Source organism: Dendropsophus ebraccatus, chromosome 4 (assembly GCF_027789765.1).
Source record: "Dendropsophus ebraccatus isolate aDenEbr1 chromosome 4, aDenEbr1.pat, whole genome shotgun sequence".
NCBI lineage: Eukaryota > Metazoa > Chordata > Amphibia > Anura > Hylidae > Dendropsophus > Dendropsophus ebraccatus.
Window position 1 is genome coordinate 136,413,243 of NC_091457.1, and position 20,749 is coordinate 136,433,991.

General features: G+C 43.7%; 1 protein-coding gene across 1 annotated transcript in view; it reads right to left on the reverse strand.

Moving 5' to 3' along the window:
- Nucleotides 1–20,749, reverse strand: part of LOC138789335 (IQ motif and SEC7 domain-containing protein 2-like) — a 254,429-nt gene that overhangs the window by 47,310 nt on the left and 186,370 nt on the right. The window contains exon 3 of the mRNA XM_069967941.1: nucleotides 9,222–9,266. Within this exon, the coding sequence (XP_069824042.1) occupies nucleotides 9,222–9,266 (45 nt within the window). The remainder of the gene's footprint in view (nucleotides 1–9,221; nucleotides 9,267–20,749) is intronic.

Below are 20,749 nucleotides of genomic sequence, written 5' to 3' on the forward strand. Positions count from 1 at the left end.
ATGTTTGTTTCCCGTGTTTTACATGTTATTAAGAATATAAAATCAATATTTTTGGGGTGTGGAACCAATTGTCTGCATTTCAATGATTTCTTATGGGAAAATTTGCTTTGGTTTAAGAGCGGATTTGGATAACAAGCACGGTCCCAGAACGAATTATGCTCGTAATCCAAGGCACCACTGTATTTTTATACTGTTATATATTTGTTTATAGGTTGCTGCAACCCATCTACTTTATGTGTCAGCGGTGTATGATCAGTGTCTGGTGAATCACATGTTGCAGACCACAGTTGTTTGTGTAAGACATCCATATGAGATGCTATTTATGGTATTCTGTATTGACAGACAGCATAAGGACCTACAGCAGGACCTACTTTGTGATGGTAGAGCTGACCATACAATGCGAGCAACTCCAGAATTCTCTGCTACTGAATGTGGACACACATGGGAGACACCTAGTGGCCATATGTATAATGTTAATTTAAACATAGAAAATATAGGAAAAAATAAACAAAAAAAGGAGAATATATTGCAAAACTGCTTATAATCATAACCCCTGTTGATTAAAAAAAAAAAAAAAAGTTTTTGCAACACTGCCTCTTTAAATAATACTGACTGTATGCCACGAACAATTAGCAGAGAGAGAGAGAAAAAAAATCAATGGTAATTACATACAGACCACATGCTTGTTTAGCCAACAGCCCCATGGGATATAAAATGGCTAACGTGTATGAGTTTAGGCCTCTTAATCTGGTATGTGTTTAGGCCTCATGCCCATGGCAGTACGCTCTGCCCAGAGACAAACGGAGTCCAGGCAGCTGTGTTGCCACATGATGCTCCATATGGTGCTGTATTTTGGGGAATGGATTCACGATACACAGTCCAATGGGGCATGCCATTAACCAACTACATTCACATTCAGGCTAAGTGTACAATGTACAGCGACAGGTCCGATTAGTCGCATCTTGGTCCTTCTCATCAGAACCTACTGTAGCACTAGAGGAGAGATAGCTGCAATGCCGAGAAGCAGGGTTTAAGGGTTAAAGTATGAAGGTATATATTAAAATATATAAAAAATTTTAATTCTTTGACTCAGACTCAGCCAATATATATTTGGCATATGGAATCTGCGTGTGAAGGTTTTCTGTTTCTGCCATGCTGCTGGACAACAGACCCTCTTGTCAATCAAGCTATACCATCCTGGATGTATTGAGAGGAGCCCTGGCCCTAAATGGAAGTACCAGACCTTTACTGTGAAGTTATGAATATGCAAAGAACTGTGCCCTGTCTCTGGACTACAGCCAATGAGAAGTTCACATGTGTATTCTTGTCCATTTTGAGCCCACCCTGAACTGTATAAGACCCCACTGTATTTGCAATAAAGTGTGCACCCTGCTGAGAGAGGAGCAATACCAACGCACGTGGTTGGTGTTATTTTCTCACTGCCGGCCTCAGCGTTATAATTTGGACAGGGGTAGTCATTCGAGGAAAAAGAGTGAATGAAAAGGATATTCACCCTTTCAAAAGCATCTGCCTGATGTTGCCCGAAGCCACCGGTGAAGAGAAATATATTTGTTTTATGTGATTTTTAGATCTATGGAGAACCACCTGCTGCTCTCCTCTTCTCAGCCTGGCAACTGTGCAAAGAAAAACGGAGTCTGTTATGTGATAAGAAATGCTAGTACAAGACTGTAATGATAACAGACATCCTAAGGTTCTTTATAGGCCCATTCATGGCCCAGGAACAAGGCGATAGAGGAGAAATGAAAGAGGACGATCTGGTTTCTGAAGATGTTGCCTGGAAATCCTAAAGCGAATCTGTCACCACGGATGCCTATTGAGATGGCAGTGAATAGATATCAGTACACGCTTACAATCAAGATTGTTTTTATATTCATAAAAAATAGTAAAGGGGGCGGGGTCTAAGATTTCCTGGACCCTAGAACTGCTGTGACTCGCTGTGCTGTATGCCCACAACATTACATACAGCACAGGTAGGCTTAAGGCCCTATTGCACGGAACTATTATCGGCCGCATTCAGCCGTTACGGACGATAATTGTCTTGCGTAATAAAAGGCAACGATCAGCCGACATGAACGATGTTGGCTAATCGTTTCAGTCGCTTGTCTTTCAACATGTTGACTCTACAAACGATCTGCTGCCGTCGCTCAGTGGATTAGGAAAGGTGGCAGCAGACCGCTGCTATATCCTATAGGCTGCCCGGACAATCTAGTGATCACCTGAGCAGCTCCCCATGACCCCCCCCCCCCCCCCCCGGCTCACCTGCTCGCTGCCGCCACGTGCAATGGCGGAAGCAAGCGGGGAACGAGGAGCAAACAAGCGCTGACCGTGCTCGTTTGGTCCTCCAGTCACCCCGTGGAATAGGGCCTTTAGGGGTGCTAGGGCACAGGGGAATCTAGGCCCCACCGAAAACCATTCAAGCAGATTGGATCCCTTAGCATTATTTATTGAGATTTCTAGAGCTGTATGTAAGGGACTACTTTTTGTGTAGGTCAGCGGAGGGAGACAGGGGAACCAAGATAGACTGCAATGCAATCCCGGAAAATACGGAGCCTCCTAGTCACACAATCACACTGGTTCCAGACACAGACAGAGAGGAGATCACAGCTGCAGAGAGGTAAGAAAAGAGGGCAAAAACTGCTGATATGGTTTGCTTATATATGGAGAGTGGTAATAGGGATGTGTATAACTCCAGACCTTTATCTTCTTCCATTTTGTAGGCTTAACCCCTTTACATAAAGTTATGAGTGAAGGTAAGTGTATGTATACTGTAGTACCAATATGTTATACTGTATGATCATGACCCATTTTTATGGTCGTTAGCATGGAATTTAGTTTAACTACATTACTGCTAACTTTAACACATAGGGAGGGATTTACGAAGACCGGCAAACAAGTACGTCGGTCTTATATTATGCCCCGCCCCCTTTTCTCCGGCAGGATTCACTAAGAGGCACCCGAGTCTGCGCCCGGCGTACGAAATCTACACCTGCTGCTTTTGATCATGATTTATGCCTGCGAGCAGGGGTAAATCTTAATAAATGAGGCGCAGGAGGAGGCCACGCCTCCTCCCCACCTTATCACTCCCCCGCAAGCTCCGCCAGCCCGCCCATCGGGCGAGCAGGCGGCTACGCCAGTGAGAAGAGGAGAATCTGCACCTTCTCCCTGGTGTATGCTTCGTAAATCCCCCTCCCCCTTATGTTGTCTATACTGGGCAAGTGCTGGAGAGCCACAGGAAGAAAGAGCTGTCTGTGCCTTTTATGTCTACTTTAGTATACCTTTGATACTGCTTGCTGAAGGCACTATAGGGCTATGTCCGTATCAGAACTCTGCGTCGCTAAAGATCATCCGTCCGGTACTGCAGTACTGCCAGGGATGATCTTTTCAGAGCCGGTTCACGTAACGGCCGGTCTCATACTTAGTGTGAACATAGCCTAATGGTGTGTTTACACAGAGCGATTTATCTGACAGTTTTTTTTAAGCCAAAGCCAGGAATGGATTGGAAAAGAGGAGAAATCCCAATCTTTCCTTTATGACTAGAGATGAGTGAACCGGGTTCGGGTTCGAGTTGATCCAAACCCGAACGTTGGTATTTGATTAGCTGGGGCTGCTGAACTTGGATAAAGCTCTAAGGTTGTCTGGAAATCATGGATACAGCCAATGACTATATCCATGATTTCCACATAGCCTTAGGGCTTTATCCAACTTCAGCAGCCACCGCTAATCAAATGCCCAAAGTTCGGGTTCGGATCGACTCGAGCATGCTCCAGGTTCGCTCATCTCTATTTATGACCTGTTCTCTGTTTATAGTCTATTCCTGGCTTTGGCTTCAAAATTCTGTCAGATCAATCTGTCTGTGTAAATGCACCATTACACAGATCAATCTGGAGGAGCGAGCACCAATCAGTCAGATCAGCGATCGCTTGCTTCTCGTTCCCAGTTTGCTGCCAACGCTATTACACACCGACAGTGAGCAAGTTAGAGCGGGGGGGGGGGGGGGGGGGGGGGGGGCTGGGGGCGGGGTAGCATGGCGAGCTGTGGGGAAAAAATAGATATATATTACTTCAAATTAAAAAAACCTCCAGTCTTGTAGTACTTATCAGCTGCTGTCTAATTGCAGTCTAACACATTGCTCTCTGCTGCCACCTCTGTCCGTGTCAGGAACTGTCCAGAGCAGGACCAAACGGCCATAGCAAAAGTTTTTCTTAACGGATATCATTAGAAATCTGTATAACTTCCTGTTCTTAGAAAAAAAAATCTCCAGAGTACCCCTTTAAGCAATGCCTAAGTATCCCTGCAGGGTATGTATTGCTTAGTATATGGCCAGCATCATGCAGTGCAACTTTCTTTCTAAACTTTGATAATACATTATCTGAAGGCAGCGAGACAATAAGGATTGATACAAAGGTTCTGCTTATCTGCAGCTTCCACTAAACAGTTTGATATAGAGCATAGTCATATTTTTAAGGAATCACATCCTCGGAGGCAATGTGTAATAGCTTTGCTGTCTGCGGTGATTTCTCGCCCAAGGAAATCATAGATAAGAATTTCTGGCAGCTTTCTGCATTTCCTAAGACAACTGCAAAAACTCCATAAGATCATAGGGTTAGCCGGGTTCTCCATACAAACAACATAAACATCTCCAACCTCGTACACAGTATATTAGCGCTGTAATACCAAAGCATTTTACAGAGATTTGGACTTGTTTCAGAAATCCCATTTACTGTGCCCCGTTTAGGGAATTATTATAACTATAATCATATGTTATTGGCTGCCATCTATGAACATGTGACATTGTTCCTCAACCTTCTAAACAGAGGGTCGAGGGGGCTGGAAAAGATGGAGGGGGCGAAAGTGTCTTTTTCAAGGCTATTTTTATATTTAAAACAAAAAATATACAACAATATATTGCTACTCATATCTGCTGCGGATCCTGGTACTGTGAAGGTCTATGCGGTTACATATTTTCATTCCGTTGCGGATATGTAACCCGGCCCCTTTAACCCCCGATGCCCCGGCCTGAAGCATGCATTACCTGCTCTAGGCTCCTGCTTGCTTCGGGGCTTCCCAGCATCTCCCGGCGGTCTGCCCGGCCGCAGCGCACTGATTGGCTGACCGCCGGGAGATGCGGGGAGGCTCCGAAGCAAGCAGGAGCCTAGAGCAGGTGATGTATGCTCTAGGGCTGCCCCCGGCCCAGAGCATGCCTTACCTGCTCAGTGCCCCAGCTATGTGAAGCTCCCAGCTTCCCTCGCTCATCAGCCAATCATTGCTGCAGTGCACTGATTGGCTGATGAGGAGCGAAGGGAGACGGGAGCTTCACACAGCCGCGGCGCCGATCAGGTAATGTGTGCTTCGGGCTTTAAAGGTGTTAAAGGGGTGTTTCAGAGGGGCAAAAGGTTTTTAAGGTAACTGGTGTCAGAAAGGTATACAGAGTAATTTACAAATATATATATATATATATATATATATATATATATATATATATATATATATATATAAAACTTTCTGACACCAATTGACTTAAAGAGTACCCCTTTGAGACACCTAAAATGCCAACACCTATCCTTAGGATATTCCATCAGTATCAGATAGAGAGGATCCCACTCCTAGTACCTTCATCACTGAATGAGGGAACTATGGTGCTCCAGCAAATGCTACATCCTCTTCATTGTTCACTGGGCACAGCTCTATACCTTTTACAGTGGCTGTGCCAGTCCCATCCATTCAATATATGGAGCCCTACCCCAAAGCTTCCTCATCAGCTGAGTTTGACAGGAGTCTGATACTTATGGTCTATCCGAATGATATACACAGTTCTATATATAAAATACTCAGTTGAGTGTTTTTGGAATCAAGTCTTTTAATTTTATTACGTATTGAATCAGAAGAATTATATAAAGTTGCCTCTGTCGCCTTCATCCTAAACCCAGGGCCTTTGCAGAGATCTTTCTATATACGCAGAGGTGCTGCACCATCTGTTAGCAGCATTTTTCTAGCATCATATTTATTCAGACATTGCCACATAGTTATATCTGCACACAAACAGGAAAGCTAACAGGATCAAATGCAGATTTTACAGATACAGTAGCAGAGCTAGCTGATAGTCACCAACACTGTATGAAAAAAATATCACACACCCAAATATAAAAAGTGGTGAATTGCTGCCCCCACTGTTTGTAGACTATAGTTACAATAGGTTAAAAAATATATATTCTGTATGGGGTAACTTAATGAAAAGTCTCCTCAGTGTAATATAGGAGCACAGTGGTGACCCTAAAGTGGCTATTGGCCGCTATTACCATGGATAAATCACTCCTGTGACCCCCTATACCAGCTCATAGCATTCTCATAATGTTCCCTTAAATTGGGTGGAACATTATTTGTCAATTTTACATCTTACTCGATCATTATCAAATCAATTGCTATTCTCTGAGAAGGTCATTAAGGTGAATACCGCATTCGGCAATTTCTAATCTTTTATTTGAATTACATTATTTTTATACAAGAATTGCCATCTTGACTCCCTCATCACTGTAATCAGGGCTGTATTTACCACTAGGGGGGAGAGTGTATGGCGGTATTGGTCAGGTCTGTTGTGGCAGTGTTATCCAGTCACAGTATGGTGGTATTGGTCAGGTCTGGTATGGCAGTGTTATGCAGTCACAGTATGGTGGTATTGGTCAGGTCTGGTGTGGCAGTGTTATCCAGTCACAGTATGGTGGTATTGGTCAGGTCTGGTATGGCAGTGTTATCCAGTCACAGTATGGTGGTATTGGTCAGGTCTGGTATAGCGGTGTTATCCAGTCACAGTATGGAGGTATTGGTCAGGTCTGGTATGGCAGTGTTATCCAGTCACAGTATGGTGGTATTGGTCAGGTCTGGTGTGGCAGTGTTATCCAGTCACAGTGTGGCGGTATTGGTCAGGTCTGGTGTGGCGGAGTTATCCAGTCACAGTGTGGCGGTATTGGTCAGGTCTGGTATGGAGGTGTTATCCAGTCACAGTATGACGGTGTTGGTCAGGTCTGGTGTGGTGGTGGTAAGTGTGACGCCTTGTACTATTACCTACCAATCTAGCAATCCTGTGGAGAAAATTCCTTTAGACAATATGCAGACTGCTCTAATCATTAATTAAATATGGAAATTTTATGTTTATGTTTATGTTTTAAGCAGTTAAAAACCATGAAAACCCCCAATTCAGACAATGTTTCTACATGTAGAGAAATCCATGTGGCCGAAACCACGCTCCCATTTCTTCCCCAGTAGTTATGTGCTGTTACCAGGATTAGTGGCCATACGCCTATTGGTTACCGCATGAGGGTCTGGTTTCGGCTGCATGTGGTGACATAAAGTAAATATGGGAACGCGGCCTAAAACTGATCAGATATTAATATGATGTTCAGAAACTAAAAAATCATGATGCTGATTGGTGAGTTAAGATGGGGCGTCTTCAGCTGTTAACACCGCCCTGACTGTAATAGCATTTTACTAATAGCCTTACAACACACAAAATAATCACAGGGCCCATAGTAAACTCTGTATGTGATACCATTCCGCTATGAAAACACAGAGCCATTCATATTCCAATACACAAACATCGATAAATACACACACTTACAAAGTGCTCAGGCTTGCTTCATACTGCATCAGAGGCCTTACTGCAGAATCCATTTGAAATCACAGGCTAAAAAAGGCTGAGCTGCAGCATGCATGCCTCCTCCCTCCCTGCTTGACTTCCAGTACTGAGCCTTGCATGTCAATCAGTCAAGGCAGTGAGGGGTGGGGAGCGAGGAGGCATGCATGCTGCAGCTTGGCAACTTCCCCTTGACACATAAGCTCTGAGCATGATAAAGAGCTGACAGATTCCTTTTAACATACATGTTTAACAGAATACTGCTCAATGTTATAGTGTAGTAGTCTACCACAGTGTCTGTGAAAGGGGGCCTACTTACTATATGGGGGCACAGAGGTTGACTAACTACCATATGGGGGCACAGAGGGAGCCTAACTACTATATGGGGGCACATAGAGGGCCTTATTACTTTATGGGGGAAGAGAGGAGGCCTAACTACTCAGTGGATACACAGAAAGAGCCTTATTACTCTTTGGGGGCACAGAGGGGACCTAACTACTATATGGATGCACAGAGAGGGCCTTAATACTCTTTGGGGGTACAGAGGAGACTTAATTACTCTATAGGGGCAAAGAGATCTCAGAGTCGGGTTTCCTATGGAGCCAAGGGTTTTGGGCTCCTTTGCTTCAGGTCCCCATAAATAGCTTTTTAATCAAGTGTTCAAGGCAGGGGGAAAGCCGTGACAAGTCATCTGGGCGGTGTCCTGGACTGGTGAAGAGCCCCCTCTCACTATATAGTTTCCTATGACTCAGGTAATAAGGAAATTGTAATAAAAGAATATCCCCATTGTATATCGCCAGGTGTAATAATCAAAGTCGACCATTTCTAGGTGACATTTAGCGCATTCATGACAACAATATTTGTCTACGCCATCAGATTTATTTTAACGGCTCATATTGTCAGTGAATTCATTTTTAGACTAACTCTGTGTAATGCTGTGTACTATATGTACTGTATAATCTGCATAAACTTTCCATCTGTATGAATACAATGTGCGGCTGATTAGGCAGAATAATATGCAATCAGGACCGTCATAACGATGTCGCTGAGTATTTAGAACTCCATAATGAAGTGTTATATAGAAAATTATAGATCCTTCCCCCCAGTGCTTGAAATCACTCAGTGAACTGTTGAGACCAGGACAAAAGATATATTAAGAACAAAAATCACAAATCGTGTCAAAAGTTAAAGTGGCCCAGTCAATGCGACAATGCGCAGAAGACGCTCGTCAATCTGCGGAGCTCACTCGCTCTGTGTGAGCTTTATAGGATATGCTCACCATTAGTAAGCATGCAGCAATATATAACAAAGCGACAGGTGGTCAGGCCAGGGCTGGCAACCATTGCCCACATGTAATGGGCCATAAGGTAAATTCACAGTCACATTGGGATGAACAGGACAGTCACAGAAATTTCTAGAATAAATCTGCTGACATAGTAAACAAAACATAGTGAATGCAGATTGCTCAAAACTCATCAGCAGATACAAGTTGTGGCTGCGACTGCACAGATGGATGAAATAGCACCCCCCTCCCCCAACAAATATCCTTTAAAAAACATGAAAAAGTACTTACAGTGCACCTCTGGTTCCAGCACTGGGCACAGGTGTTCTTCTTCCCCTACAAAATGCATTACAGTTAAAATGGTATCCACAAAAACATGGAAATACAGTAACAATATCTCTGGTACTAGCTAGTAGTTTAGGGGTACATTCCAACATTACAGCTACCTCATTAGTTATAATGTTTCTAAGGAAATCAGTTTTCTGCTGCTTAAAAGAATTTCTCACCTGTATGTGAATAAATCTTAAATGGTCAATGTTATTTCAAAACTTTGCATAAACCAATAGTACAACAAACATTTTAATATATCTTACCAGACACAAATGTTTTTTTCTCCTTTTATCAGGCGTCATTTGTAGCAACCCCAGCACCAAACCATCAATTACTCCTGAGAGGCTAGATATAACTTTTGGGGGGCAATACAATACTTTAAAGGGGTATTCCCCCCAAAATTATTTTTGCATTAATATGTTGCCCATTCGTAGCTTTCCATCTTTCCAATATAAAGTTATTATGGATTCTGCACAGTTTTGCTGTTATCTAGGTGCCCCCACTCCCACCGATTGCATAGAATCATCAGCTCTAAGTCCACTCCGACACGCTCCCTGCTCCGAGACGGCATCACGTGTCCTCAGTCTCTTCAATGGGCTGGGTTATCGCTTCTAACCCAGCACATTGAAAAGAGGGAGGACAGTGACACAGTGACAGCTGCTGCTGATCACTGTCTCCCTCTCTGAAAACACCCCCCGCGGCACCAGACACCCCAACCCCCCACCCCCATCCCCCCCGCACCTGAACTGATGAGCGGCCGCCAGCGGCACCCAACACCCCAAACCCCGCACCTGAACTGATGAGCGGCCGCCAGCGGGACCCGATGCCGCCCCCCCCCCCCCCCCCGCACCTGAACTGATGAGCAGTGGCCGCCTGCGGCACCCGACACTCCCCCCCCCCACCACCACCACCGCCCCTAAACTGCTGAGAGGTGGCCGCCTGCGGCACCCGACACCCCCCTCCGCACCTGAAGCGATGAGCGGCCGCCTGCGGCACCCGAAAAAATCCCCCCCCCCCCCGCACCGAAACTGATGAGCGGCCGCCTGCGGGACCCGACACCCCGCACCTGAACTGATGAGCAGTGGCCGCCCGCAGCACCCGACACCCCCCCCTCCAAATCTGAACTGACCAGAGGTCATCGCCCGCGGCACCCGACATCCATACGCCCCCCCCCCCAACTGACCTGATCAGCATATCACTCATTCAGCTCTCCTATGCTGTTTATTCAGCTCTACTATGCTGCTCACTCAACTCTGCTATGTCGTTCACTCAACTCTGCTATATCGCTCATTCATTTCTGCTATATCGCTCATTCAACTCTGCTATATCGCTCATTCAACTCTGCTTTGCCGCTAACTCAACTCTATGTCACTCACTCAACTCTGCTATGTCGCTCATTCAGCTCTACTATGCCGCTCGCTCAACTCTGCTATGCCGCTCATTCAACTCTGCTATATCGCTCATTCAACTCTGCTAGGTCGCACACTCAACTCTGCTAGGTCGCACACTCAACTCTGCTATGCCGCTCATTCAACTCTGCTATATCGCTCATTCAACTCTGCTAGGTCGCACACTCAACTCTGCTAGGTCGCACACTCAACTCTGCTAGGTCGCACACTCAACTCTGCTATGACGCTCATTCAACTCTGCTATATCGCTTATTCAATTCTGCTATATCGCTCATTCAACTCTGTCGCTCACTCAACTCTGCTACTCATTCAGCTCTACTATGCTGCTCATTCAGCTCTACTATGCCGCTCGCTCAACTCTGCTACTCATTCAGCTCTACTATGCTGCTCATTCAGCTCTACTATGCCGCTCGCTCAACTCTGCTACTCAACTCTGCTACTCAACTCTGCTATGCCGCTCATTCAACTCTGCTATGCCGCTCATTCAACTCTGATATATCTACTGCATATTAGCTCTGCTACATCATGTACCAGTTAGACATAAGCATTGCATGATGGGAAATGTAGTTTTCTGGATGGCGCCATGTTGGATATAGATTGGCTTTTTTAAAAACTTGTAACTATGGAAAGGAAGCAGCTAGAAAGACAAGAGACAGCTCAAAATACTCAGGGGGACTTGGTGAGTAAGACCAGCTAGGTTTGGGAGCATTTTATTTTTTTAGCTCTTGGGGGGAATATCCCTTTAATAACTATTTTCGCCGAACTTCTCCTAGCTCCATCTACTAGCTGAAAACTGAAAATCAGAGATGGAGCCTGTAGAAAAAAACGATGGAAAATGGCAAATACAAGCTGTACAATGGTCAGGAGTGCTACTCTTCCTGTACGCACAAAAGCATATCCTGATAGGCTACCGATAATGACAGGTACACTTTAATCACTGTATAATAAGAGGTGATGCAACTTTCTAATTTTACAAAGTAATTAGTAAATAGTATGTAGTATATAGACATGGAACACGTACGTAACTAGGGTCAGAGCTTTATTTATCAATATTTTGGATATTTGGCAAATTAAAGGTAAAAATTTAAGTTAATTTATGTAAATCTGGAAATCCCAATGAGATAACCCTGATAAAAACTCAAAAAGTTTCATATTGAGGGCATATGCGGTCAATGAATGTTATTTTTACAGTACCTACATTGTCTTAAGCCGGGTTAAACCCAATTAAGACATGATTTTACAGTCTCTTTCCCCTAGATCGCCCTTGCCTACATTATGTGCTTACCTTACACATGCCTTGTTAGCAATATAGCATTAAAATAGGTTCTGCTGGTAAATGAGTCAGCTCTAGCCTTTGGCGTAATTACAGTCCATACCTTAACTGTGAATAAATTGTCTTGTAGAATTTATGCTTTATCTCTACTGCCACCTTGTGTACATACTGTGGTATGACACAAAGTACACAAATCCATCAAGCCGTAATTCTCTTTACAGCTGAGAAATAAGACTCATGCTTCATTATTGTCTATGTCAGGAAGGTCTAACTATTCACTGAATCATTCATTACTAAAAGAAAGGGATGCTAAGAGCTTGTGTAATCATAAAATATCTGTAATACTGTAGCCGCACCAGATGAGCCCACAAAATGATATCAATCTATTCATCGCTCACATCATGATACAGATAGTGCTGTATGATCTGTATGATTATCCTACCTACAACTCGGCTAGTAAATCCAATGGGTCAACTAAAGTATGGATATTTGCTGTTCATGTATGCATACCACAATGCATACAGTTTTATAGCTCCTGCATGGGATGGAGGTCAGGAAAAGATCATTTCTTATGCGTGATCTGTAAAAATTATTAACATCATAGCAGGCAGTTAATATGTAAGGGTTACCTAATTTCGTCCAGCCTCCGAAGATTCATACACAACCCTATTGTATATCATCTTTGTAGTCTGGCCTTGGATCAGTTATAGGATTTGTACAACCATTTATTTGAATAAGAGCATCTAAAAGAAAAAGGAGCAGCATGTGCAGCATTGCAGTTCCTGACACATCCACAGGGGGCAGCAGAGAGACAAGTCGCCCCTTGAGTGCTTATACTCAATGTAAAAAATAAAATCTATTATGTCATGTCTATTTTATGCTGACATGCATTAGAACAGGCATCAGGGGTGCTCAGTATCACTAGAACTGCATGCAGCAGCACTAGCGATACGTAACTGTGCCAGGATAAGAGATCGGATGCAGACCTCCAGTCCTCAATGTCCAGGGTAAGACAGATACAACTCCTCCAATGGTTATAAAAGCGATTTATTAAAACAATAAAACTATAATCAGCAGGTTATGAGCACAAAGTATTTCAAGGCCGATCCCGCCTCTTCCTCAGGTGTTTTATAAGCACCTGAGGAAGAGGCCATATCAGCTAGAGATGAGCGAATTTGCTGAAGTTCGGGTTCGTCTGAACCTGAACTCTCGGCTTCTAATTCCTGCTGTCTGCAGCCTCCGTGAACAGTCCTGCAGCTCTTAAAGCCACTGGTGGCAGCAGAGAGGCAGTGTCACTCCCTATTGCTGCCATTCAATGCAAAGATAGATAGATAGATAGATAGATAGATAGATAGATAGATAGACAATTTATACATTTATATTACAGACTTACTATGCCTTTATTAAAGGTGGATTAGCCCTTTAATGCTGCGAAAGAATTTCTTCACAGTGAACATGTTTTATTAAAGGCAGGAATAAGACGCCTACAATTAAAATAAAGCAGTAACATTGATATCTATCCATGCATGTCACTCACCTACCAATATGTATTAGTGCCTACTACTTAGACATTAGGATGTCTGAATCTCATAGACATTCAAGATGTCATCTGCACTGTCTGTAGTGTCATTATGATTACTATTATTCATATATTTTATCCATTTCTATATTGCACACTAGTGTCATGTAAAATCCAGAGCTTAGCTATACCCTAACCTATGCTTAGCTTTTTGGTCTTTGAATTTTTCTACAATAGGACTACTGTTTTGGACCCAGTGGTCCCTTTCTACAAAAACATTGTAAGATGTTTAATGAAGATGACTGGATAAACACAGAGAGGACATACAAGAAGAATGATATAGTGTGTAACCTTCATTTCCTTCAGCTCTACAGTCTGTAAACAGTATTCGCTTCCATTACCCTCTACTGACCTGTGATCTGCCCCAGTGCACCCAGTGAACACATACTGTGGATCGCTCCAAGCTCAGTCTTTAGTCCTCTAGGATTGAAATGTAATATTGACGTGTTATTTACCTTAATAACGTGTAAAGCTTTTCATGCATGGAAAGGTGCTAGCCGACATATAGGAACACATAACACATTCACATTTGTGTTCCCATCTAAAATTGTTCTTAGTGTGGGATATAAAGGGACAGATTTACTATAAAAAAACAAAGCACCAGAATATTGGCACAATTGGTGCCAACATATTGACTTACGTGATTGCTCCACATTTTTTATATGGTTTAATTAACATTGGCCCTCCAGCTGTTGCAAAACTACAACTTCCATCATGCCTGGACAGCCAAAGCTAAAGCGTTGGCTGTCAAGGCATGATGGGAGATGTATTTTTGCAACAGCTGGAAGGCTGAAGGTTCTCTACCCCAGGTTTAAATATCTGTAAACAGGGTACAAACTGGGATGGTAAAAGGCTTGTCTACTTTAGTAAAACCCCTTTCATATACCCTATTAAGAAATAGTGAGTTAAAAAGGGGGTCTCCATGTTCTGTATCTCTTGTCCAAAGTCGAGAACAGTTACAAAGAGCGTCTCTTGCTTTAGAGGACCTGTCCTTTCCAGTTGCATTGCACAGACAACCTAATGATCTGAATAGGCCCCGCGTAATACTTATTATCTCCTGTGGAGGCAGCGAAGGGAAACTGAACACCTACTGCAGGTTCTCTCTGCAAATTACAGCGGGGATTCTAAGCAATGGAATACTTTGTGATGTGCCAAGTGTCATGAAAAACCCTTCTAACAAAGAGAATGGTAAACACCAGCCTGTTTATAATACTATACTGTAGTGCAATCAAACTGCGTTGCCAAGACCTTGCAAAAAAAGGATTGGGAGTGTGTCTCTACCGCCCCTTATGTGTAATAATTTTATGTTTTGTTCTTTACTCATGTGTTACATGTTTAAACTTTTTGCAGTATGCAAGTCCTCCAAACTTCAATAAAGGGACTCCCCCCCCCCCCAAATGTTAGTTCAGTAGAATAAACAACTCTGATTCTAAATCTGCAATTTATATCTTTCTATGTTCTTGCATCCCTTTGCTATAAGCCTACAAATGAAGTAGTCTAATGCTGCGTTTACACGGAACGATTATTGTGCGAATTTGCACGATAACGATCGTATTCGAACGATAATCGTACGTGTAAATGCAGCGAACCATCAAGCAACGAGCGAGAAATCATTCATTTTGATTTTTGAACATGTTCTCAAATCGTCGTTGGTCGTTCGCAAAAAATTGGCAGTTCGTCCGTGTAAACAGTCGTTCACGGATTTAATCTATGTGCGAGATAGACTTAAGCGAATGCAAAACGATCGCAAAACGATTTTTCTGTACGATATATCATTCCGTCTAAACGCTGATCGTTATAAAAAAAAAATCGTTACTTCGAAATCGTTAATCGGACGATCGGGCCAATTATCGTAAAGTGTAAACCTAGCATTAGTAGTCCTCTCCCTTATACCCTGAGCTAAGCAGTCCTCTCTATGCATTATCATGCCCAGTTTGTAGGCGAAAAGCAAGGAAATGCATAAAAAACTAAAAATTCCACTACACAGATGGAATCAGATTATTTTTTCCAATATGCAGAAGACTATTTTAGGGGTGGAGTGCGCTGGAGGTGACATAGTCCCGTCAAGATTTACAGCTCAACAGGATTGACTATCACATCTGCATCCCTTCTATTAAAGGGGTTCACCATGCATAGAAAAACATGACTGCTTTCTGCCAGAAACAGCAATACCACACACACACACACACAGCCTAGGGCCTTGATGGTGACCTTGCTGGCACACGTGCCACAGATCGCTCCTTTTAGGTGTACTGTGTGTGGATTTGCACATACACCTGAAAACACATAGTCCATAGTAATAATAGTACATACCGTAGTATATATTAATATAGTACACAAATCTCATGCAGTCCTCAGGATTGCACGTCGCAATAAATTAATGGGTTTTGGGTTGCAGTTTAAGCAGTCGTTCTCTAAAAGTTCACCATCACTGGTTTAGTGGCAGGGATGGTGCTGTTTTTACAAATCCTTAATAACCCATTTAATATATGGAATAAGTTGTAGACGAGAAAACCCCAAAACACAGCAAAAAGGATATCAAAGGTGTCAGGACAGGGAGGTAAAGACAAGACAGTGGGCCCCGATACTGAACCCACCCACTGTCCCTACCTACTTGCCTCAATTGGCTCTAGGCAGCCATGGACAACCACAAAGACTTTCCCTGTACTGGATACGTGCAACACAGAACAAGACAGACAGACAAACACAATAAAGGAGAGTCAGGGAGCCAAGTCAGAACCAAACGGGCAACACGGTACAAAATCAGAGAGCAAACGGATAGTCAAAGGTCAGGCGGGAGGTCAGGTAACAGGTAAAGCAGAGGAATTGGGTACGGGGATCGCAGGAATAGACAGGGGGAGCTGGGATCAGGGTATAAACCTTAATAGCCAGCAGGGAATGACTGGCTCTGCTTTCATTTATGAGGATCAAGAGCCCGGTCCGGATCCCCATTGGACCGGCGCGCTGATCCACAAGGTTCCGGACAGGCAGAGCTCAAACTGCTCAGCTGCAGCAATCAAGGCTAGCAGTGAGCAGTGTTATGGTGGTTTTACACGGAACGATGTATCGTTCGAATTTGCACGATAACGGTCGAATTCCAACGATAATTGTACATGTAAACGCAGCGAACGATCAAGCGACAAGCGAGAAATCGTTCATTTTGATATTCTAACAAGTTCTCAAATCGTCGTTGATCGTTTGCAAAAAATTAGCAAATCGTTCAGTGTAAACAGTCTTTCAACGATTTCCCCTATGTGTGAGATAGGCTTAAGCGATCGCAAAACGATCGCAAAACAAATATTCCGTACGATGTATCGTTCCGTCTAAACGCCGATCGTTATATAAAAAAAAAATCGTTCATTCAAAATCGTTAATCATGCGATCGGGCGAATTATCGCTCCGTGTAAAACCACCATTACTCCTGCATTGTCAAGAGGCTGAAAAGCAAGCAGGTGTGTCACACAAAAAGTAAAAACAAGCCCAGTTCACACCAGGCTACTGCACATTCCTGACAAAAGGCTTGTATGTTTTATATAGCATCATATATACAACAAAGGCTGGGTTCAACTATGTCCGGAGAATCAGGCTCAGTTTTTTATTTAAAAATGCATCAATTGTCATCCACATTTTACAGTGAACAGTTTAGTGACCAATGGCAAAACACTGCAAGGCGTATTCTATCTGGAATCAGGGCATACCACACATTAGCTGCCACTCACAACAGCAACTTAAGTTTTCCCTTCGAAACTGGAGGCAAACCGATGCCAGAATCGATCCTATTGTTGCCAATGGGGCCGTTCGTGGCATCAAACTAAACTGGATTACTAGGTATATGGAAATGAGTATTAATTTGTATTTCACAGGGTACATGATGTCGGTCTGTTCTCTTCCTTATAGACTTTCTGAATATACCAAGATGTTTGCTTGTTCACTTCGGTTTACAAGCCATATTAATGGTAGAATTGGACAATGGAGACTTCTCAGCTTGATCATAGATTGTGCTGGTGTTATCAGCTCCGAGCAGTCACACAGTAAATTTGCTATTCTCACTCTGACCAATTAGTCTGGATGGATGAGCGGCCGGTGATGGAAGTGTTATTCCTCCCTTATACCCATCAAGACAATATCATTTGTCACTAAGCACTGATACATAGAACAGCGTCAAACATTTCCGACTATTTACTTCCGAACTGAGTTATAATCGTACACAGTGGAATCATTGTTCTCTCTTTGGTGACCAAGCAAACAGATAGGACTTGATATGGATCCTATATAATAATTGCTGGGATGAGAATATGTGGTATCAAGCTTGCTTGAAAGTATCAAGTAAACAGAGGGCAGTAATAATTCAAAATTCACAAAAACGACCAACAATGAGCGTTTATCTCACTGTGTAATAACATAGGATGAGCAAAGATGAGCAAACGATGAACTTAAAGTCGTTAATCGTTGTTTTTTAACACGTTGATAGTTTGCCGATCGTTCGCTTATCTGATTGCCTTATAAGATGTTCACGGATAAAACGTGTTGTGTGGGTTGTCCTGAGAAACGATTAACATCCATATAATGAGGCAAAAATGATCGTTCATAACAGCAATTGGTGAATGTAAACGTCAGAATCGTTCGCTACTAAATCACTAGTTATCGCTAGTGCTCAATCGTTATAGTGAATCGTTATGCGATAATCGCTTTGAGTAATAGGGATGTGTGTAGGATGCATTAAAGGAGAACTATTTGCAGGTTAGATGGATCTAACCTGCTGATAGCCCCCTATAGCGCCGAGGATGCTGAGGAGGAAGTTTTGTCTGTTACCTTCCTCCTCCTCACCAGTCCTACGCTGTTAGTCGGGGTAAACTATGCTCCGGAGCACCCTTAGGAGTACTGCTCCGTCATCCGGCCCACCCCTTCTATGTTCACTGAAGGGGGTGGGTCGGATGATGCAGCCGTGCTCCTAAGGGTCTGAGAGTTTACCCAGACTAACGTGCGTGACCGGTGCCAGGGAGGAAGGTAACAGGGTAACAAGGTAATGAATGGAGACATAGATGATAGATAGATAGATATAGATAAATAGATAGATAAATAGATAGATAGATAGACAGACAGATGCCCTAAATGACATCTTATTGTCCATTCCATCTCACTGCCTTCAACAATAACTCTATTTAACACCCACATCTCATTGTGCTGATGGATCAATTTATTTCTTCAAGGGAAAACATCAGCTCTCTTTCCAAATCTTACCAGGAAAAGCCTTGTCAATAATCCAGAGAATCAATGAAGTGTTTAAAGCTGGTGGACACTTTTCCCTTTCTGCCTGTGATCTCCTGCTCATGTGTCAGCTCCGTTATTACCACACACTGAAAGGTATTAAGGATTTAAGTGTCGGTGTCACGCTAAGTACAGGACGACGCATTTCATCAAAGTCCCACCTAGAACGCGGGTGTAAATTCAGCCTCAAAACACGCGGTTGACAGTTCTTTAAGAGGATAATACAGTCAGGTAGAAAGAAGAAGACATACCGACTGGGACATAAAACGAGTAAATTAGCACATTTCTTTAGGCGAGATCCATTTCAGAAAGCAAAGCACTACAAAAAAAAAAATCATGGAATGAAATTCAGAGGCTTGCAATGTAATATTTAGCAGAGGCCATTCCGAGATTTCTCTTCATTTCTTTCTAGTCTATGCAGCACAGTGTCATACAATATAATTGATACTCTTAGCCGGTATGTGCAATTTGTATGATCGTACAGGGCACCAGTTGTCAGACTGTACTGGGGGGAGGGGGGTGACAGGAGGACACGTGACACTTACTGCCCCATGGCCACTACTTCCTGCGGATTCACTAAGAAACAGAGATGTCCGAACCCGAGCGTGCAGCATTTGATTACTGGTGGCACAAGACATGGATGCAGCTCTACAGAGCCCAGAAAAACATGGATACAGCCTATGGCTATGTTCACACAACGTATATTTTCGCAAAACCACAGCCGTTGTACAATGGCCACGATTATTACGAGAATATACGCCATAGCCATCTAGGGAACCCCGGCCGGAGTGTATACACATAGTATACGCTTCGGCCGGGATCCTTAGTGGCACCGCAAAGAACTGACATGTCGGCTGCGGCCACAAGCTCCATAGTGTGCTGTGGGGAGTTTTGATGAGGGCGTGCATGGATACGCTCGCATCAGAACACTGGGGGGCTAAAGATCATCCGGACGGTACTGCGGTCACGGAACGTCCGGTCTCTTACTGCAGGTAACATAGCCTATTACTGTATCCATGTTTTCTGCAAGTGCCTGCAGTTAAAGGAACATGTGCAGAACCCGGGAGGCCCACTCGGCCACTGGCTGCTGCAAAAGATGATGGCTCCAGGGGCCCAGTGTATTGGAGGAGTAGGCCACTGGGCCCACTGATGCGATGGGCCTCATAGCAACCGCTATGGTTGTTATAGTGGTAGTTACGCCCCTGTAGACAGCCTTATGGTTGCATCCAACTTTTTCAGCTATTGGTAATCAAATGCCAAACACTCTGGTTCGGACGACCCCAAGTATGCTCAAATGTCAAAGAGGCTTTCCCAGGCCCAAGAGGTACTGAGGGCTGTAATGGCTCTTTGCCCCCCCCCCCCCCCCCCCCATCCTTATCCCTTCCTGCTGTTGGAAGCCGATAGTCAATGAAGCAGGGATAGGAATAGAAGGTAAAGTGAGGAGGTGTTACAGCCCTCAGCACTTCAGGAAGTTGGGAAAGCCTCTTTAACACTTTATATTAGAGAATAAAATTTTTTTTTAACTAATATATGAAAGATACACCATGTCTCCTTGGCCTGGCAGCTATCTGACACTGTCAACAGTTTGGGACATTAATGGCAGGTGACAGATTGACCTTAAAGGGGTACTCCGGGAAATGTTTTTAAATATGGTGTCAGAAAGTTATACAGATTTATAGATTACTTTTACTTAAAGCAGCACTATCAGCAGGTTCTGCCGAGAGAACCTGCTGATATGCCACAGAAGCTGCTTACCTTAGGAGCTGATAGCTGTTATAACCGCCCCTCTGCGCCTCCGCATTCTTTTAAAATTAGCCAATTGCCCCTATGCAAATATGGGGCTTAAGAGTATTTGGGGCGTTGCCTGAGTCCGGGAGCACCACTCCGTCCCGCCCAGTCCGCCCCCATCTGTACCGCCCTCCTGCACCTCCTCCAATCCAGCTCGCCCAGGCAGCATCTC